Below are 13732 nucleotides of genomic sequence, written 5' to 3'. Positions count from 1 at the left end.
AGGTTAAGCTTCTTCTGGTCTAGCTCTCAGGGACACTGAGCCTAGCAAACCGCCCTGACCATGTTAAGGGGGAAAACTGAAAAATAAAATAACAAAAAATAAAATATTCCTCATCAGATTATAACAACTAAAAACATGATATTTACCCTAATTGGATGGCCTATATCAAATATATTCAAACCTAACAATAACACTTCTCACTATTGCCAATACTAACAAAACTAAAAATGGTTGGCATGTCTTTTCCTACGATTCTCAAATTAATTTGTAGAACACAACAGGTCTAGAACAGAACATTTGAACTTTTTCTTCTTTTTTGTCTTGTTTTAAGCTTGTATGAAGCAGGTAAACAAGTGGATTCCTTTTTTCTTTTATGTAACATGGTGCGTAGGACAAAGCATTAACTTTGCTTTTGTGCTGGAAGTTGGGGTGGAAAGTGAATAAGCTTTACTAAAATCGCTGTGATTACCAGTGATGGGAATAACGGCGTTACTAACGGCGTTACTTTTTTCAGTTACGAGTAATCTAACTAATTACTATTCCTATCGTTACAACGCCGTTACAGTTACTAACAAGAAAATGCGGTCAGTTACTATTTTTTAACAAACAGATGGTTGAAGCTGTGTTCAGCTTACAGCATCTTATATCAGCTGCAGGAAGTAGCTGTAAGTAATCTGGACGCTACAGCTTTAAGCAGCTGTGCGCTCAACAGCACAACACCTGGAGCTAAGGGGGCAAAACAATCGCATGAGTGCTGCTGTTTGACTGAGGAAGAATAAAGGAGTGGTGGTCAATCACATGACCACTTAAAGACAAAGCAACAAGGTGATATATACCAGTTTATAAATTGTGTTGATAGGCCACGTAAAACCAGTCATGATAAACAATATATACGGCTGTTTTCCCTCAATAGTTTCGTCACGTTTACTGTCTAAGGACAGCGCAGCGAGCACTCTCTGCTTATGAGCTAAAAACAACAACAACAACAACAAAAAAAAAAAACAGGGGAAGTTTTAGGAGTGACGGAGAGAGAGAGCAGAAAAAGAGAGAGAGCGAGTTTTGAGATGTGTGAGATTTGTGACGTTTAGCATGTTTGGAGTGTGTAGTTAATGTGTTGTCTTGTGTAGTTACTGTGTAGTGTTGTGGACAGTTTTGTGTTGTGTGTCAGAACAATGAGGCGACTGCTGTCTCCAGGTAGAAACAGGAGTGACACCCCTGCTGCTGTCAGACCTGCAGGTATCAGGCTGTGATGTTCTCCTTTATAGTGGACAGAAATATTTGGAGTGGCACAAATAATTTGTGGCATCTTATTGAAGAACAGCTGATTGTTCTGTAAATAGTTTGAAATGGTTATTTAAAAAATCGAGGTAAATGGTAAATGGACGCAAATAACTTTGTTTGCAAAACTTGTGCATATGATTTAAAAATTGACAATTTATATTTGCATTTAAAGTTATGAAATATGATTCATTAAACATGTTTGTGGTTGTTACAGTAAAAATAACTTTTTCTACTCTGATTTTATGTTTTTTGGCTGATTTTAGATCAATTGTGTTAATACAGTTTGTCACAATGAAAACATAACTGTAAATTCAGACACGTGAGGCTGTGCTGATGAGACCAAACAAGGCAAATAAATAGTTTTTAAAGGTAAAATGTGGAGGGAAAATCAAAAGTAGTTAAAAATTCCCAATTATACCCTGGACCCTAGAGGGTTAAACGTTTTTTTAAAGTAACGCAATAGTTACTTTTCAAGTAATTAATTACTTTTAGAATATTGTAACTCAGTTAACGAATCGAACCACCAACCTTCAGATCAGTAGATGATCAGCTCTATCTGCTGAGCTACAGCCACCCATTGGATAAAAACAAACAAAGAAAGAAAACAAACAGCTGTTGTGCATTTTTGGTTTATATAATAATTGTAAAATTCTAACTTTAATTCAACAACACAGTAGATTTCAGTTTTTTGATACACATGGAAAAGACAAAACAACAAAAGTTCAAACTTGATCACATCGCAGTCTGAAAGCTGAAGACATCAGGCAGATCTGACTGTTCAGGAAAATAATGCAGAGGCTTCCTGCGCCGTAACAGTGGGTGTACAACAAGTTTCTGTAAAAAAAAAACCGGTTGTGGTGGTGAGCAAAATGACCGTTACAGCAGGTATACTACTGCGTTAAGGTGGTTTAACTCTGAACCTTTAGAAACTCTCTACCTAGACACTGTTTTCTCTAAAAAGACTTCTAACCTGAGGGGTAGATTATGAAGATGATATTAAGGGAACAACTGCACATTAGAGACCTGAAACTTACAGCAGTAAAAAGTAAGAAAAGATTTGCTTTAGCTTGTTGCAAATTTAAATTAATTGTATTACTTTCTTGTGTTGTGTGTTCTAATTGCTACAATTTAATCAGTGGTTAAAGAGATTTAGCAGCAGATTAGAATGAGGTATAACAGCACAGTCACTTTTAAAGTGAAACTCTGAACACATTACCTGCTCCTGACCAGGTTATATATTCAGTGTAAGTTACCACAGCGAATTAGATAAAAACAGCTACTTTTGTGACACCTCTGACTTTTAGCTCAACACAGCTCACTGAGCAATTAACCTAATGTCAAAAGTACACCTCTCAGTGTGAGCTCTCATATTGCGCCACAACTGTGTTCTGGTTTTGAACCTTTTTTCACATCTTTGACAACAAGGCCACTGGCCAAGTGGACGGTGGAATTTCTTCTGAAGAAACTTCTCGGATGAGAGGTGAAACGTCTTCAGGCAACTTAAAGAAGTCCAGACGCTTTTCTTTACAAGCTCCTTTGACTACATTTGTAAAGGCATGGCCCCTGTTTATGTAGCTGAGAAGAACAGCTTTCGTGACCTCGTCTAAGTCCTTGATCTGGGGTACATTATGCGTGGTCGTAAGCACTTCAGTAAAGTCGAGTTGCCTCGCTTATGTGACGCATGCCGGGCCAAAGTAGAGAAGGATGTTTGCAGTGTCGTGCACTATGCCTTGATGACCGACCTATGGACGAGCAGAGTTACGCAGCCCTACATGAGCGTAACCATCCATTTCATTAACAAAGACTCTGCGCTCACTATTTACAGACTGCGTACTTTCCAGATGACCACAGGTCAGGTCGTAAATCATGATATAAAATAATTCATATCGTGATGAATATTTTTTCCATATCGCCCAGCACTAACTACGGTGGCTGGGAAGTGCAAATCGCAACAAATTAAAGAACCACAACAAATTACAAAAACCCCACAACAAATTACAAAAACCCACAACAAATTACAAAAACCCACAACAAATCAATAAACCCCACAACAAATTACAAAAACCCACAACAAATCACAAAAACCCACTACAAATTACAAAAACCCACAACAAATTAAAAAACCCCACTACAAATTACAAAACCCCACAACAAATCAATAAACCCCGCAACAAATTACAAAAACCCGCAACAAATTACAAAAACCCGCAACAAATTACAAAAACCCACTACAAATTACAAAAACCCACAATAAATCAATAAACCCCACAACAAATTACAAAAACCCACAACAAATTACAAAAACCCGCAACAAATTACAAAAACCCGCAACAAATTACAAAAACCCACAACAAATTACAAAACCCCACAACAAATCAATAAACCCCACAACAAATTACAAAAACCCGCAACAAATTACAAAAACCCACAACAAATTACAAAACCCCACAACAAATCAATAAACCCCACAACAAATTACAAAAACCCACAACAAATTAAAAAAACCCACAACAAATTAATAAACCCCACAACAAATTACAAAAACCCACAACAAATCAATAAACCCCACAACAAATTACAAAAACCCACAACAAATTAAAAAAACCCACAACAAATTACAAAACCCCCACAACAAATTAATAAACCCCACAACAAATTACAAAAACCCGCAACAAATTACAAAAACCCACAACAAATTACAAAAACCCACAACAAATTAAAAAACCCACTACAAATTACAAAAACCCACAACAAATTACAAAACCCCACAACAAATTACAAATCCTTGACGGAAAGGGATTGTCTGAAATACCGGAAATGACGCAACGATTAGCCTAATAGGGCTTTTGGAGCGTGATGTCATGAGAGGGGGCATGGCCATGATTTTTGGTTGAGGCGCCATGTTTCTGGGCCAAACAAAGCGCTAGCGAAAGAGGAGCGAAAGTACACGGATAACACCAGCTATGGTTCGTACTTGCTGTGCGGTTGGTTGTAAACTTAGATCGCACGACCAGCAAGGGAATAAGGTTGAAAATGGTTTATCTTTTCATTCTTTCCCCACCTGGAAACAACATGAGGCAGCTCTTGTATCGAATGTTACCAAAAGAAGGCGTCTAGTCTGGATAGCAGCTGTGAGACGAGCTGATATCCAGTTCTCTTCCATCTCCAAATATCTGTTGGTGTGCTCCAGACATTTTCATTCCGGTAAGTTATAGATATGTTCATATCACTCTTTATCCGGTCTTTAAGTCTGACATCACTAGCATGGGCTCAAACGCTGCTGCAGGTCCATAAATCACTGAGAGTTGAAAAACTATCTAAAGTCTTTCATCTGTAATAAAATGATCAGCGTTCTGCTCTACCGTGTGTAACAATTGAGTTTATCATCCAGGCAACCATGAAAACGAAACGGAATGTATGACATTTAACAGAGTTGGAAATTAGCAGGAAGTTAGCTCGCTAGCTTCCATCTAAATGAGGGATTTTGGAAACAAATTCAAACGTACAGCTCTGCTATCACTTCCAACATAAATGAAGACAGAAAACTAAACAGCAGTGACGTTTGTAGGGTACTGTGAGTAAAATGCGTTTGATTTTCTCTTGAACATTCAAATTAGTGCAATCATAAATTCCTTCATGAGGGGCAAATTACAGTGAGAACATGTGGAGGCTCTGGCTAAGTTCACACTGCACGCGAAAGCGCATCAAATCCGACTTTTTTTTTTTACCCTATGCGACCCATATCCAATCATGGTATGACAGTGTAAAAACAGCACAAATCCGATATTTTCAAATCCGATCTGGGTCCCTTTCGTATGTGGTACTGAATCCGATACATATCTGATGTTTTAGAAAGCAATTGCTGTTTTAATGGTCATGTCGCATTAAATCCGTCTTTTATGTCACTGACACAAAACATATGCCAATTATCAGCGCTGGAGAAGCGCTGGAGAAGACATTGAGAACACATGAGCGCTTCGTGTCCATCCCGTGTAGATGTTAGTGAAACTGTTGGGAAGATAATGTGAACATTTATTTGTACTGTATAATCTGCAGATTCTGACAGAAATCTGCAACTATCCTTTGAAGAACCGCTCCTCTCTAAAACAGCAATAAGGATAATTATTAGGCCATATATAAATAACAAAATAACCTAAAGCAAAATTGGAGAACGCAAAGTCTGAAACAAGTCTTTATATTAAGGCCATCAGTCAAACAATACTGTTTGGTCTGGGTCTGAACAGAGCGTGTTGTGTGTGACGTCTTCTTTTGTGCATGCGGCCACTTTGAGGGTTCACAAAGGAGCGCTTTTGCTGTCACATTTTATTTGTAGTGTGAACAAGCAGACACAAAAAATCAGATTTAAATATAAAAATCGGAATTCAGCATTAAGACCTGCAGTGTGAACGTAGCCATAGTGAGTTCAGTGCACTGATGTGACATTGTCCTGAAGGATTTAGTTATTCTCAATGGTTAAAGAAATTGCAATTATTTATTCATATTTATTATAAATAATCCTAATTATATATCTTGCTTCCATGTTTGTGTCCTGTGTCACAAAAATACATTTTTTACTATAATACATTGATTAATGACCTGCAGAATCTCCTTATCATATTACGTGTCCATAATTGTCACCTAAAGTCAAACTTTATGCTTTCTCCATCTTGAAAGTGATGACATCCTTGCAATACATACTTTAGTTTCATTTTCTGAAGGCAGGTTTCTGAAAGAGAACAGGCAGATTTGGAATATAACATGCAGCGTTCTATAGATGGATACATAAAAAAATGAAAAATTACATGTATGTGCTAAGTTTCTAAATACTTTGTTACATTTATGATAAATGGATTTGAAAGTAGATAAAACACATTTATGTCGGCCTTGGCTCATTAGAGTCCTTGTCTTTAAATTAACTTTGTGTGTTTCAGGTCCTGCACTCTCAAAGACTGAATGAACCAGCATTGCAGCCATGGGTCATTGTGAGCATCACAGGGAAGGTTAAAGCCGCCCACTGCACCTGTAAGGCCGGAGTCGTGGAGACCTGCAGCCATGTCACTGCTCTTCTGTTTAAAGTAGAAGTAGCAGTGCGGATCCGTGGCACAAGGACTGTTACAGATGAACCTGCATACTGGGTTTTGCTGGGTAATGTGACCAAGATACAGCCAGAGGTTGGCCATAAGATAGACTTCTCCTCTTCAGCTGCCCAAAAACGGCTCTGGATCAAAACATAAACAGACAATCCATAATGAAAGGTAAAAGGAGCCGTCCCCAAAAACAAAGAATACCACCTGCTAATGTGGAGAAGTTGTCACTGCTATTGGATACTTTGCTGGAACACAGTAAAGCTGTGGGTTGTGGGAATGACCCATAATGTTTTATATATGGGTCTAGATTTATGCCTGAAGTGCACTGCCATGTAAAGAATTTGCATTTACTGAATATGTACTGACTGAGTACCACTGTTCAAAAGTTCAATAAAGAAACAAACTAATTTTTGCCTCTTTTTTAAAAATTTTTTTTTATTAAAACCACTTTATAGAACATCACATCAGTTACAATGTAGAATCCATGTCATTTATAGTTTATAAAAGACAAAATGTTTACACAAAATCATGACAGCATTTACACGATATCACCCACTACTAACATTACTTTATTTACTATCAATTACTTCAATTTATCTTTTGAAAAATTACCGCTATCTATACAGCACAAGACTTAATATTTAACAGGAGCAAGTTTCATTTTTCCCTGGTTTTACTACCACACTGTTCACCAAAACAGCAGCAAACCTTCACCGTCTTATCCAGAAGGGTCACCTCTTCACCCTCACATGGAAGAAGTAATCTGATTGGCATGGTGGTATGTTTGAAGCAGGTCCCTTGTGTAGCGCTGGAACCCAGTCACGATGTTTCATCCATTTCATAAGGTTGGTTTGCCTGCAATAATGCCACACAATTAGCAAGTCTATAAATAGAACGTTTTTTTTCTAATTTGATATGACCTCAGAGTGCATCGAAAATAAAACTAATAGGCTATCTGGTCTTTAAGTGATGGCGTGACGAATCCTGCTTCCGGGCCAACACAAAACCCATATTAAACGCAGACTACTTTAAAGTAGTCTGCGTTTAATATGGGTTTTGTGTTGTTAACATGTTTAATGTTTTGTATTGTCTTCTCTTTAATCTCAAAAAGCTCCTAAAAGCAGTCAGTGATCACTGTTGGCCTCCCTCTGCTTTTATCACCACTAATCATTTGAAAGCTCAGTTTTTAAAACCTTACGCTGTAGCTACAGCCCAGCCCATGCAGCAGTATATGAATGACTAATCCTATTCATCCTTGTGGATGAATTATCTCAGTTGTTCTCCTGGCTGAAGTTTGGTCCGTTTACAGCAACCTGCCATGAGATTATATTTGTTCCAGACCACCGAGAATCCTCACGATAACTTTTATCAAGTGGAAAAAGTTAGCCTGTTTATATTATGCTAACATAGCTGTGTCGCTAGCGGTCACGTAGCACATCGTTATATACCAGCTAGCCAACCTTCAGTAACTCTAGAAAACGTCACTGCTGTTTAGTTTTCTGTCTTCATTTATGTTGGAAGTGATAGCAGAGCTGTACGTTTGAATTTGTTTCCAAAATCCCTCATTTAGATGGAAGCTAGCGAGCTAACTTCCTGCTAATTTCCAACTCTGTTAAATGTCATACATTCCGTTTCGTTTTCATGGTTGCCTGGATGATAAACTCAATTGTTACACACGGTAGAGCAGAACGCTGATCATTTTATTACAGATGAAAGACTTTAGATAGTTTTTCAACTCTCAGTGATTTATGGACCTGCAGCAGCGTTTGAGCCCATGCTAGTGACGTCAGACTTAAAGACCGGATAAAGAGTGATATGAACATATCTATAACTTACCAGAATGAAAATGTCTGGAGCACACCAACAGATATTTGAGATGGAAGAGAACTGGATATCAGCTCGTCTCACAGCTGCTATCCAGACTAGACGCCTTCTTTTGGTAACATCCGATACATGAGCTGCCTCATGTTGCTTCCAGGTGGGGAAAGAATGAAAAGATAAACCATTTTCAACCTTATTCTCTTGCCGGTTGTGCGATCTAAGTTTACAACCAACCGCACAGCAAGTACGAACCATAGCTGGTGTTATCCGTGTACTTTCGCTCCTCTTTCGCTAGCACTTTGTTTGGCCCAGAAACATGGCGCCTCAACCAAAAATCATGGCCACGCCCCCTCTCGTGACATCACGCTCCAAAAGCCCTATTAGGCTAATCGTTGCGTCACTTCCGGTATTTCAGACAATCCCTTTCCGTCAAGGATTTGTAATTTGTTGTGGGTTTTTGTAATTTGTTGTGAGGTTTTTTAATTTGTTGTGGGTTTTTGTAATTTGTTGCGGGTTTTTTTAATTTGTTGCGGGTTTTTAATTTGTTGTGGTTTTTTAATTTGTTGCGATTTGCACTTCCCAGCAACCGTAACTAACCCCCACGCACCCTGCAACATCATCATCAAATTTGCAAACGACAGCACTCTGATGGAGCTCATCACTGACGATGACTACACCACCTACAGAGATGAGGTCCAACGTCTGACAGAATGTGACTTCAATAACTTAATTCTCAACTGACACATCAGCCCTGGTGAAGAAAGCCCAGCAGTGCCTCCATTTCCTGAGGGTTCTGACATGACCTCCTAGTCTCCTTCTCCCATGAGTGTGCTGCTGCACACCGTCCCTGAGTGGTACGCCGGTTCCACAAGAGCCAATAAGAAGAGACTCCAGAGGGTCATCAGAACTGCAGAGAAGGTGAATGACTGTGCTCTCTCCACCCTGGACTCTATTGCCAGCACTAGATGTCTCTCCAGAGCTAGGGCAATCATAAATGACCGCCTCCATCCTAACCACCATCTATTCAACATCCTGCCCTCTGGAAAAAGGTTCATATCCATCAGGTGCAAAACCAATAGACTAAAGAACAGCTTCTTCCCGTGGGCTGTCAGGAAAATAAATGCAAACTGAGAGTTTCCTACAATCATTCTGGTGCTGCTACTTCCTATTTATTGTTATTATTATTATTGCTTTTTTGTGTGTGCGAGTTTCTTTTTGTTTCCATACAATATTCTGCTCCTGCTGTGCAATAGTTCGGCTATATGTGCAATCTCCATCCCTTAATGACCATAGCCCTTCCACCCTTATTTATTATTTACAATGTTTTATTATGACGTCTACATCATGTTTATAGTGTACATAGTGTTCTTATATTGTCTGTTCTTCTTCTTTCTTGTATATTGTTTTCTTTATTTTCACACTATGTGGTATTGCTTCCAAATTTCAGTACGCAAGCAACTGTACACTGACAATAAAAGAGTTCTAAGTTCTAAGTTCCTCACCTGTGTGAGTTCTTATGTGTTCTGTTAAATGACAGTTACGTTTGAACGTCTTCCCACATGTTTTACAATTATATGGTTACACACCTGTGTGCATTCTCATATGCGTCAATAAAGAACTACTATATCCAAACACTTTCCCACATGTTGCACAATGATATGGTTTCTCCCCAGTGTGTGATCTTGTGTGTTTCAGTAAATCACTGTTATATGCAAACCTTTTTCCACAAGTTGTGCAACAAAATGGCTTAACACCTGAGTGAGTGTGTGCTTCAACAAAGAACTAGCAGATATAAACGTTTTCCCACACATTATACAAGAGAACGGCCTCTCACCTGTGTGGATTCTGTAATGCTTTCTCATTAAATAATTATACTTAAAGGCTTTTCCACAAACATCACTGAGAGAGAAGCTGGTTACTCTTTTGTTCTGGTTCACTGTGGTCACTTTCCTCATAATCAGCAGTCACCATGAAGGTATCAGTCTCCTCCTTCAGTATAACCTCTCTTCTCTCCTGACTGTTGCAAAGTTGCTCCTGTTCCTTGTTAATATGAGGAAGCTCTGATTCCTTTTGGTTGAGACTCTCCCGGTTACAGAGCTGCTGGTTAGTGAGAAGCTCCTCCTTACAGACATGCTGCTGTGGGATATCTGGAGGGACAAAAGGAGACAAGACAAAGAAATGATACAAGAAAAACACATGGGAGGAAATATACTGTGAAAACCAGCAAAAGTACAGCAGTAAGAATAGACACACATTAAACTACAAAACGCTGTTGAAGATAGTTTGTTGCTTTATAAGAAAGCCCTCCGCAAAGCCAGAACATCTTACTATTCGTCACTGATTGAAGAAAATAAGAACAACCCCAGGTTTCTCTTCAGCACTGTAGCCAGGCTGACAAACAGAGCTCTGTTGAGCCAACCATCCCTTTAACGTTAACTAGTAATGACTTCATGAACTTCTTCACAAATAAAATTTTAATCATTAGAGAAAAAATTACTCAACCATCTCACAGATGTAATATTATCTACAGCTACTTTTAGTACCATTGATATTCATTTAGACTCTTTTTCTCCAATTGATCTTTCTGAGTTAACTTCAATAATTACTTCCTCCAAACCATCAACGTGTCTTTTAGACCCCATTCCTAAAAAACTGCTCAAAAAAGTCCTGCCATTAATTAATGCTTCAATATTAAATATGATCAACCTATCTCTAATAATCAGCTATGTACCACAGGTTTCAAGCCTACAGTAGTTAAACCTTTACTCAAAAAGCATCTCTAGACCCAGCAGTCTTAGCTAATTATAGGCCAATCTCCAACCTTCCTTTCCTTTGTACCAGTTCATTACTTTGATTTTTGACTAACCTTTGCTTCTTTTACTTCTTACCTGCCATGATACATAAACATATTAATTTCACAGTACTCGATACAATTATAGATCCAAAGGGCAGATTCTTAATCATTAAACTATCTATACTTGATAAAAAGCTATGTATTGTAAGTGTATATGATCCAAATGTTGATGATCCCTCATTCTTTCACGTTTTTTTCAGTGCACTCTCTGAACACTTAGATGGCACACTTGTTCTTGGAGGCGACCTCAACCTTGGACTAAATGAAGAAAGGGATAGGCTCAACACAGCAGGAACTCAGCGTAATTGGCAGTCCACAAATATAATCAAACAGTATATGAGCGACTTTGGTCTTTGCGATGCATGGCGCTCCCTTCACCCCACCAGTAAGGAATATACTTTTTTCTCAGAATCAGAATCAGAATCAGAAAGGGTTTTATAGCCAAATGTTGAGCAGGTTTACAACATTATGCAACACTGCAGGATGAAGTGTAGAGCCATGTTGATAGCGTCGTCTACAGACCTGTTGGCTCTGTATGCAAACTGCAGGGGGTCCAGGAGGGGGGCCGTGAGGGTCTTGAGGTAGGAGAGAACCAGGCGCTCAAATTACTTCATGACCACAGATATCAGAGCCACAGGTCTGAGGTCAATTAGGCCAGTGATCCTTGATTTCTTGGGGACAGGGATTATGGTGGAGGACTTGAAGCAGGCAGGCACATGACATGCCTGCAGTGAGGAGTTGAAAATGCCAGAAAACACTGGGGCCAGCTCATTTGCACAGTGTCTGAGGGTGGCAGGAGACACACCGTCTGGGCCAGGAGCTTTCAGAGCATTCAGACTCTTAAACTGCTTCCTCACATCTGCTTCATGAATATGAAGAGTTGTAGTGGGAGAAGGTGGTGTGAAATCCTCCTTGGTGTGGGGTGTGGAGGGAGGGGTTGTAGGTGAAGTGTTTGATGGTGGTGATGGCTCTATGGAGGGGGGAGAGGTGGGGGAATGAGTGTCCAAAGTGTCTCTATTGTTGGGGCCGTTGGAGGTGTGAAGGCTGCTTGATGGCTCGTCAAAACGGCAGTAAAAGTCGTTAAGGGTGTTGGCCAAGAGCAAGTCATCAGTGGAGTGGGGGGTTTTAGGCTTGTAGTTGGTGATATTCCTAAAACCTTTCCACACAGAGGCCGAGTCATTCTCTGAGATCTGTTTCTGCATCTTCTCAGAGTGCTGATGTTTAGCAATGTCCACTTCTTTAGTGAACCTGTACTTGGCCTCTCTGTAGCAGTCCCTGTCTCCGCTTCTGAACGCCTTTCTCTTTTCCAGCCACAGCTTTTTGAGTTTATGAGTAAACCAGGGTTTGTCATTGTTATAACTCACCCTGGTGCGTGATGGCACAATGCTGTCCTCACAGAAGTGGATATAGGAGGTAACGGTGTCCGTAAACTCGTCCAAGCTGTTAGAAGCAGCCCTCATTGTGTCCCAGTCTGTAGACTCCAAGTCTGTAGACTTTCTCACAATGTTCATCACTCCTACTCTCGTCTGGATTATTTCCTTGTCAGTAGCTCATTGCTGAGTGATATTTCAGACACTGAGATTCACCCTGTAGCTGTCTGCGATCATGCTCCTGTATCTTTAACACAGATACATAAGAAGAATACTACACCAAGTAAAAACTGGAGATTTAATACATCACTGCTCAAAGATGAAGAGTTTATTAAATATTTTAAAAAAAGAGTGGACTCTATATTTAGACTTTAATGACACTCCCGGAACATCAGCTTCTGTTCTATAGGAAGCAGGGAAAGCTGTGATTAGAGGTAAAATAATTTCTTTCTCGTCACATAAAAAGAAAGAAGACGACAAAAATATTCAAGAATTAGAAAAAAAAACTATCAAATCCCTAGAAGAAGCCTACGTGTCCCACCAAGATCAGGAAACATTGAACAAAATACGCAAAACAAAACTAGAATTAAAAGAAATCATTAATTTATAAAAAAAAAACCCGACATTCTTAGTACAAAGATCAAACTGGTTTCATAAAAGGTAGGCACTCATCAACAAATACACGTAGATTACTTGATTTCATAGACTACTCATGCAGTAAAAACATTGAAACTACAAAATTTTCTTTAGATGTAGAAAAAGCATTTGACAGAGTTAACTGGAAATTTCTATTTGCAACTTTTCACAAATTTGGTTTTGGAACCTCTTTCATTAACTGGTTAAAAATATTATACAATTCCCCAACAGCTTGTGTCAAAACAAGAGATCAAACATCCTCCAGCTTCTGTCTCCTGAGGGGCACCAGGCAGGTATGCCCACTCTCCCCTTCACTGTTTGCAATTTTTATTGAACCACTAGCAGCAGCAATTAGACAGAATTCAGTAATTAAGGGCACAAAATGCAAGAACGTGGAACATAAAATCAGCCTTTATGCGGATGATGTGTTACTTTTTCTCCAAAACTCACAAACCAATATCTCTGGGGTGATTGAATTGATAAACTCTTTTGCAAGAGTCTCAGATTATTCAATTATAGTCCTTCCAATTAATTGCTCCTTCCATAACTCTTCTTCTTCTACCCCTCTGCAATCTGCAATGTTTCTCCTACGCTTGCAGATTTTGCCAAGTTAAACCATATCCCACTTTTAAAAAAAGTAGAAGGCGAGCTGGCTAGATGGAAATGTTTACCTATATCACTCA

General features: G+C 39.1%; 1 protein-coding gene across 1 annotated transcript in view; it reads right to left on the bottom strand.

Moving 5' to 3' along the window:
• Positions 1 to 1816: 1816 nt before the first annotated feature.
• Positions 1817 to 13732, bottom strand: part of LOC146368673 (uncharacterized) — a 30285-nt gene continuing 18369 nt past the window's right edge. The window contains exons 3-4 of the mRNA XM_084912266.1: positions 10024 to 10336; positions 1817 to 2115 (exon numbers count right to left, since the gene is read on the bottom strand). Of these exons, the coding sequence (XP_084768392.1) occupies positions 10086 to 10336 (251 nt within the window). The 3' untranslated portion in view covers positions 1817 to 2115; positions 10024 to 10085. The remainder of the gene's footprint in view (positions 2116 to 10023; positions 10337 to 13732) is intronic.

Source organism: Perissodus microlepis, chromosome 18, assembly GCF_051167445.1.
Source record: "Perissodus microlepis isolate ML-2025 ecotype Zambia chromosome 18, ASM5116744v1, whole genome shotgun sequence".
Classification (NCBI taxonomy): Eukaryota; Metazoa; Chordata; class Actinopteri; order Cichliformes; family Cichlidae; genus Perissodus; species Perissodus microlepis.
Note: the sequence above shows the minus strand (reverse complement) of the source record. Positions and strands in the feature narration are given on the sequence as shown.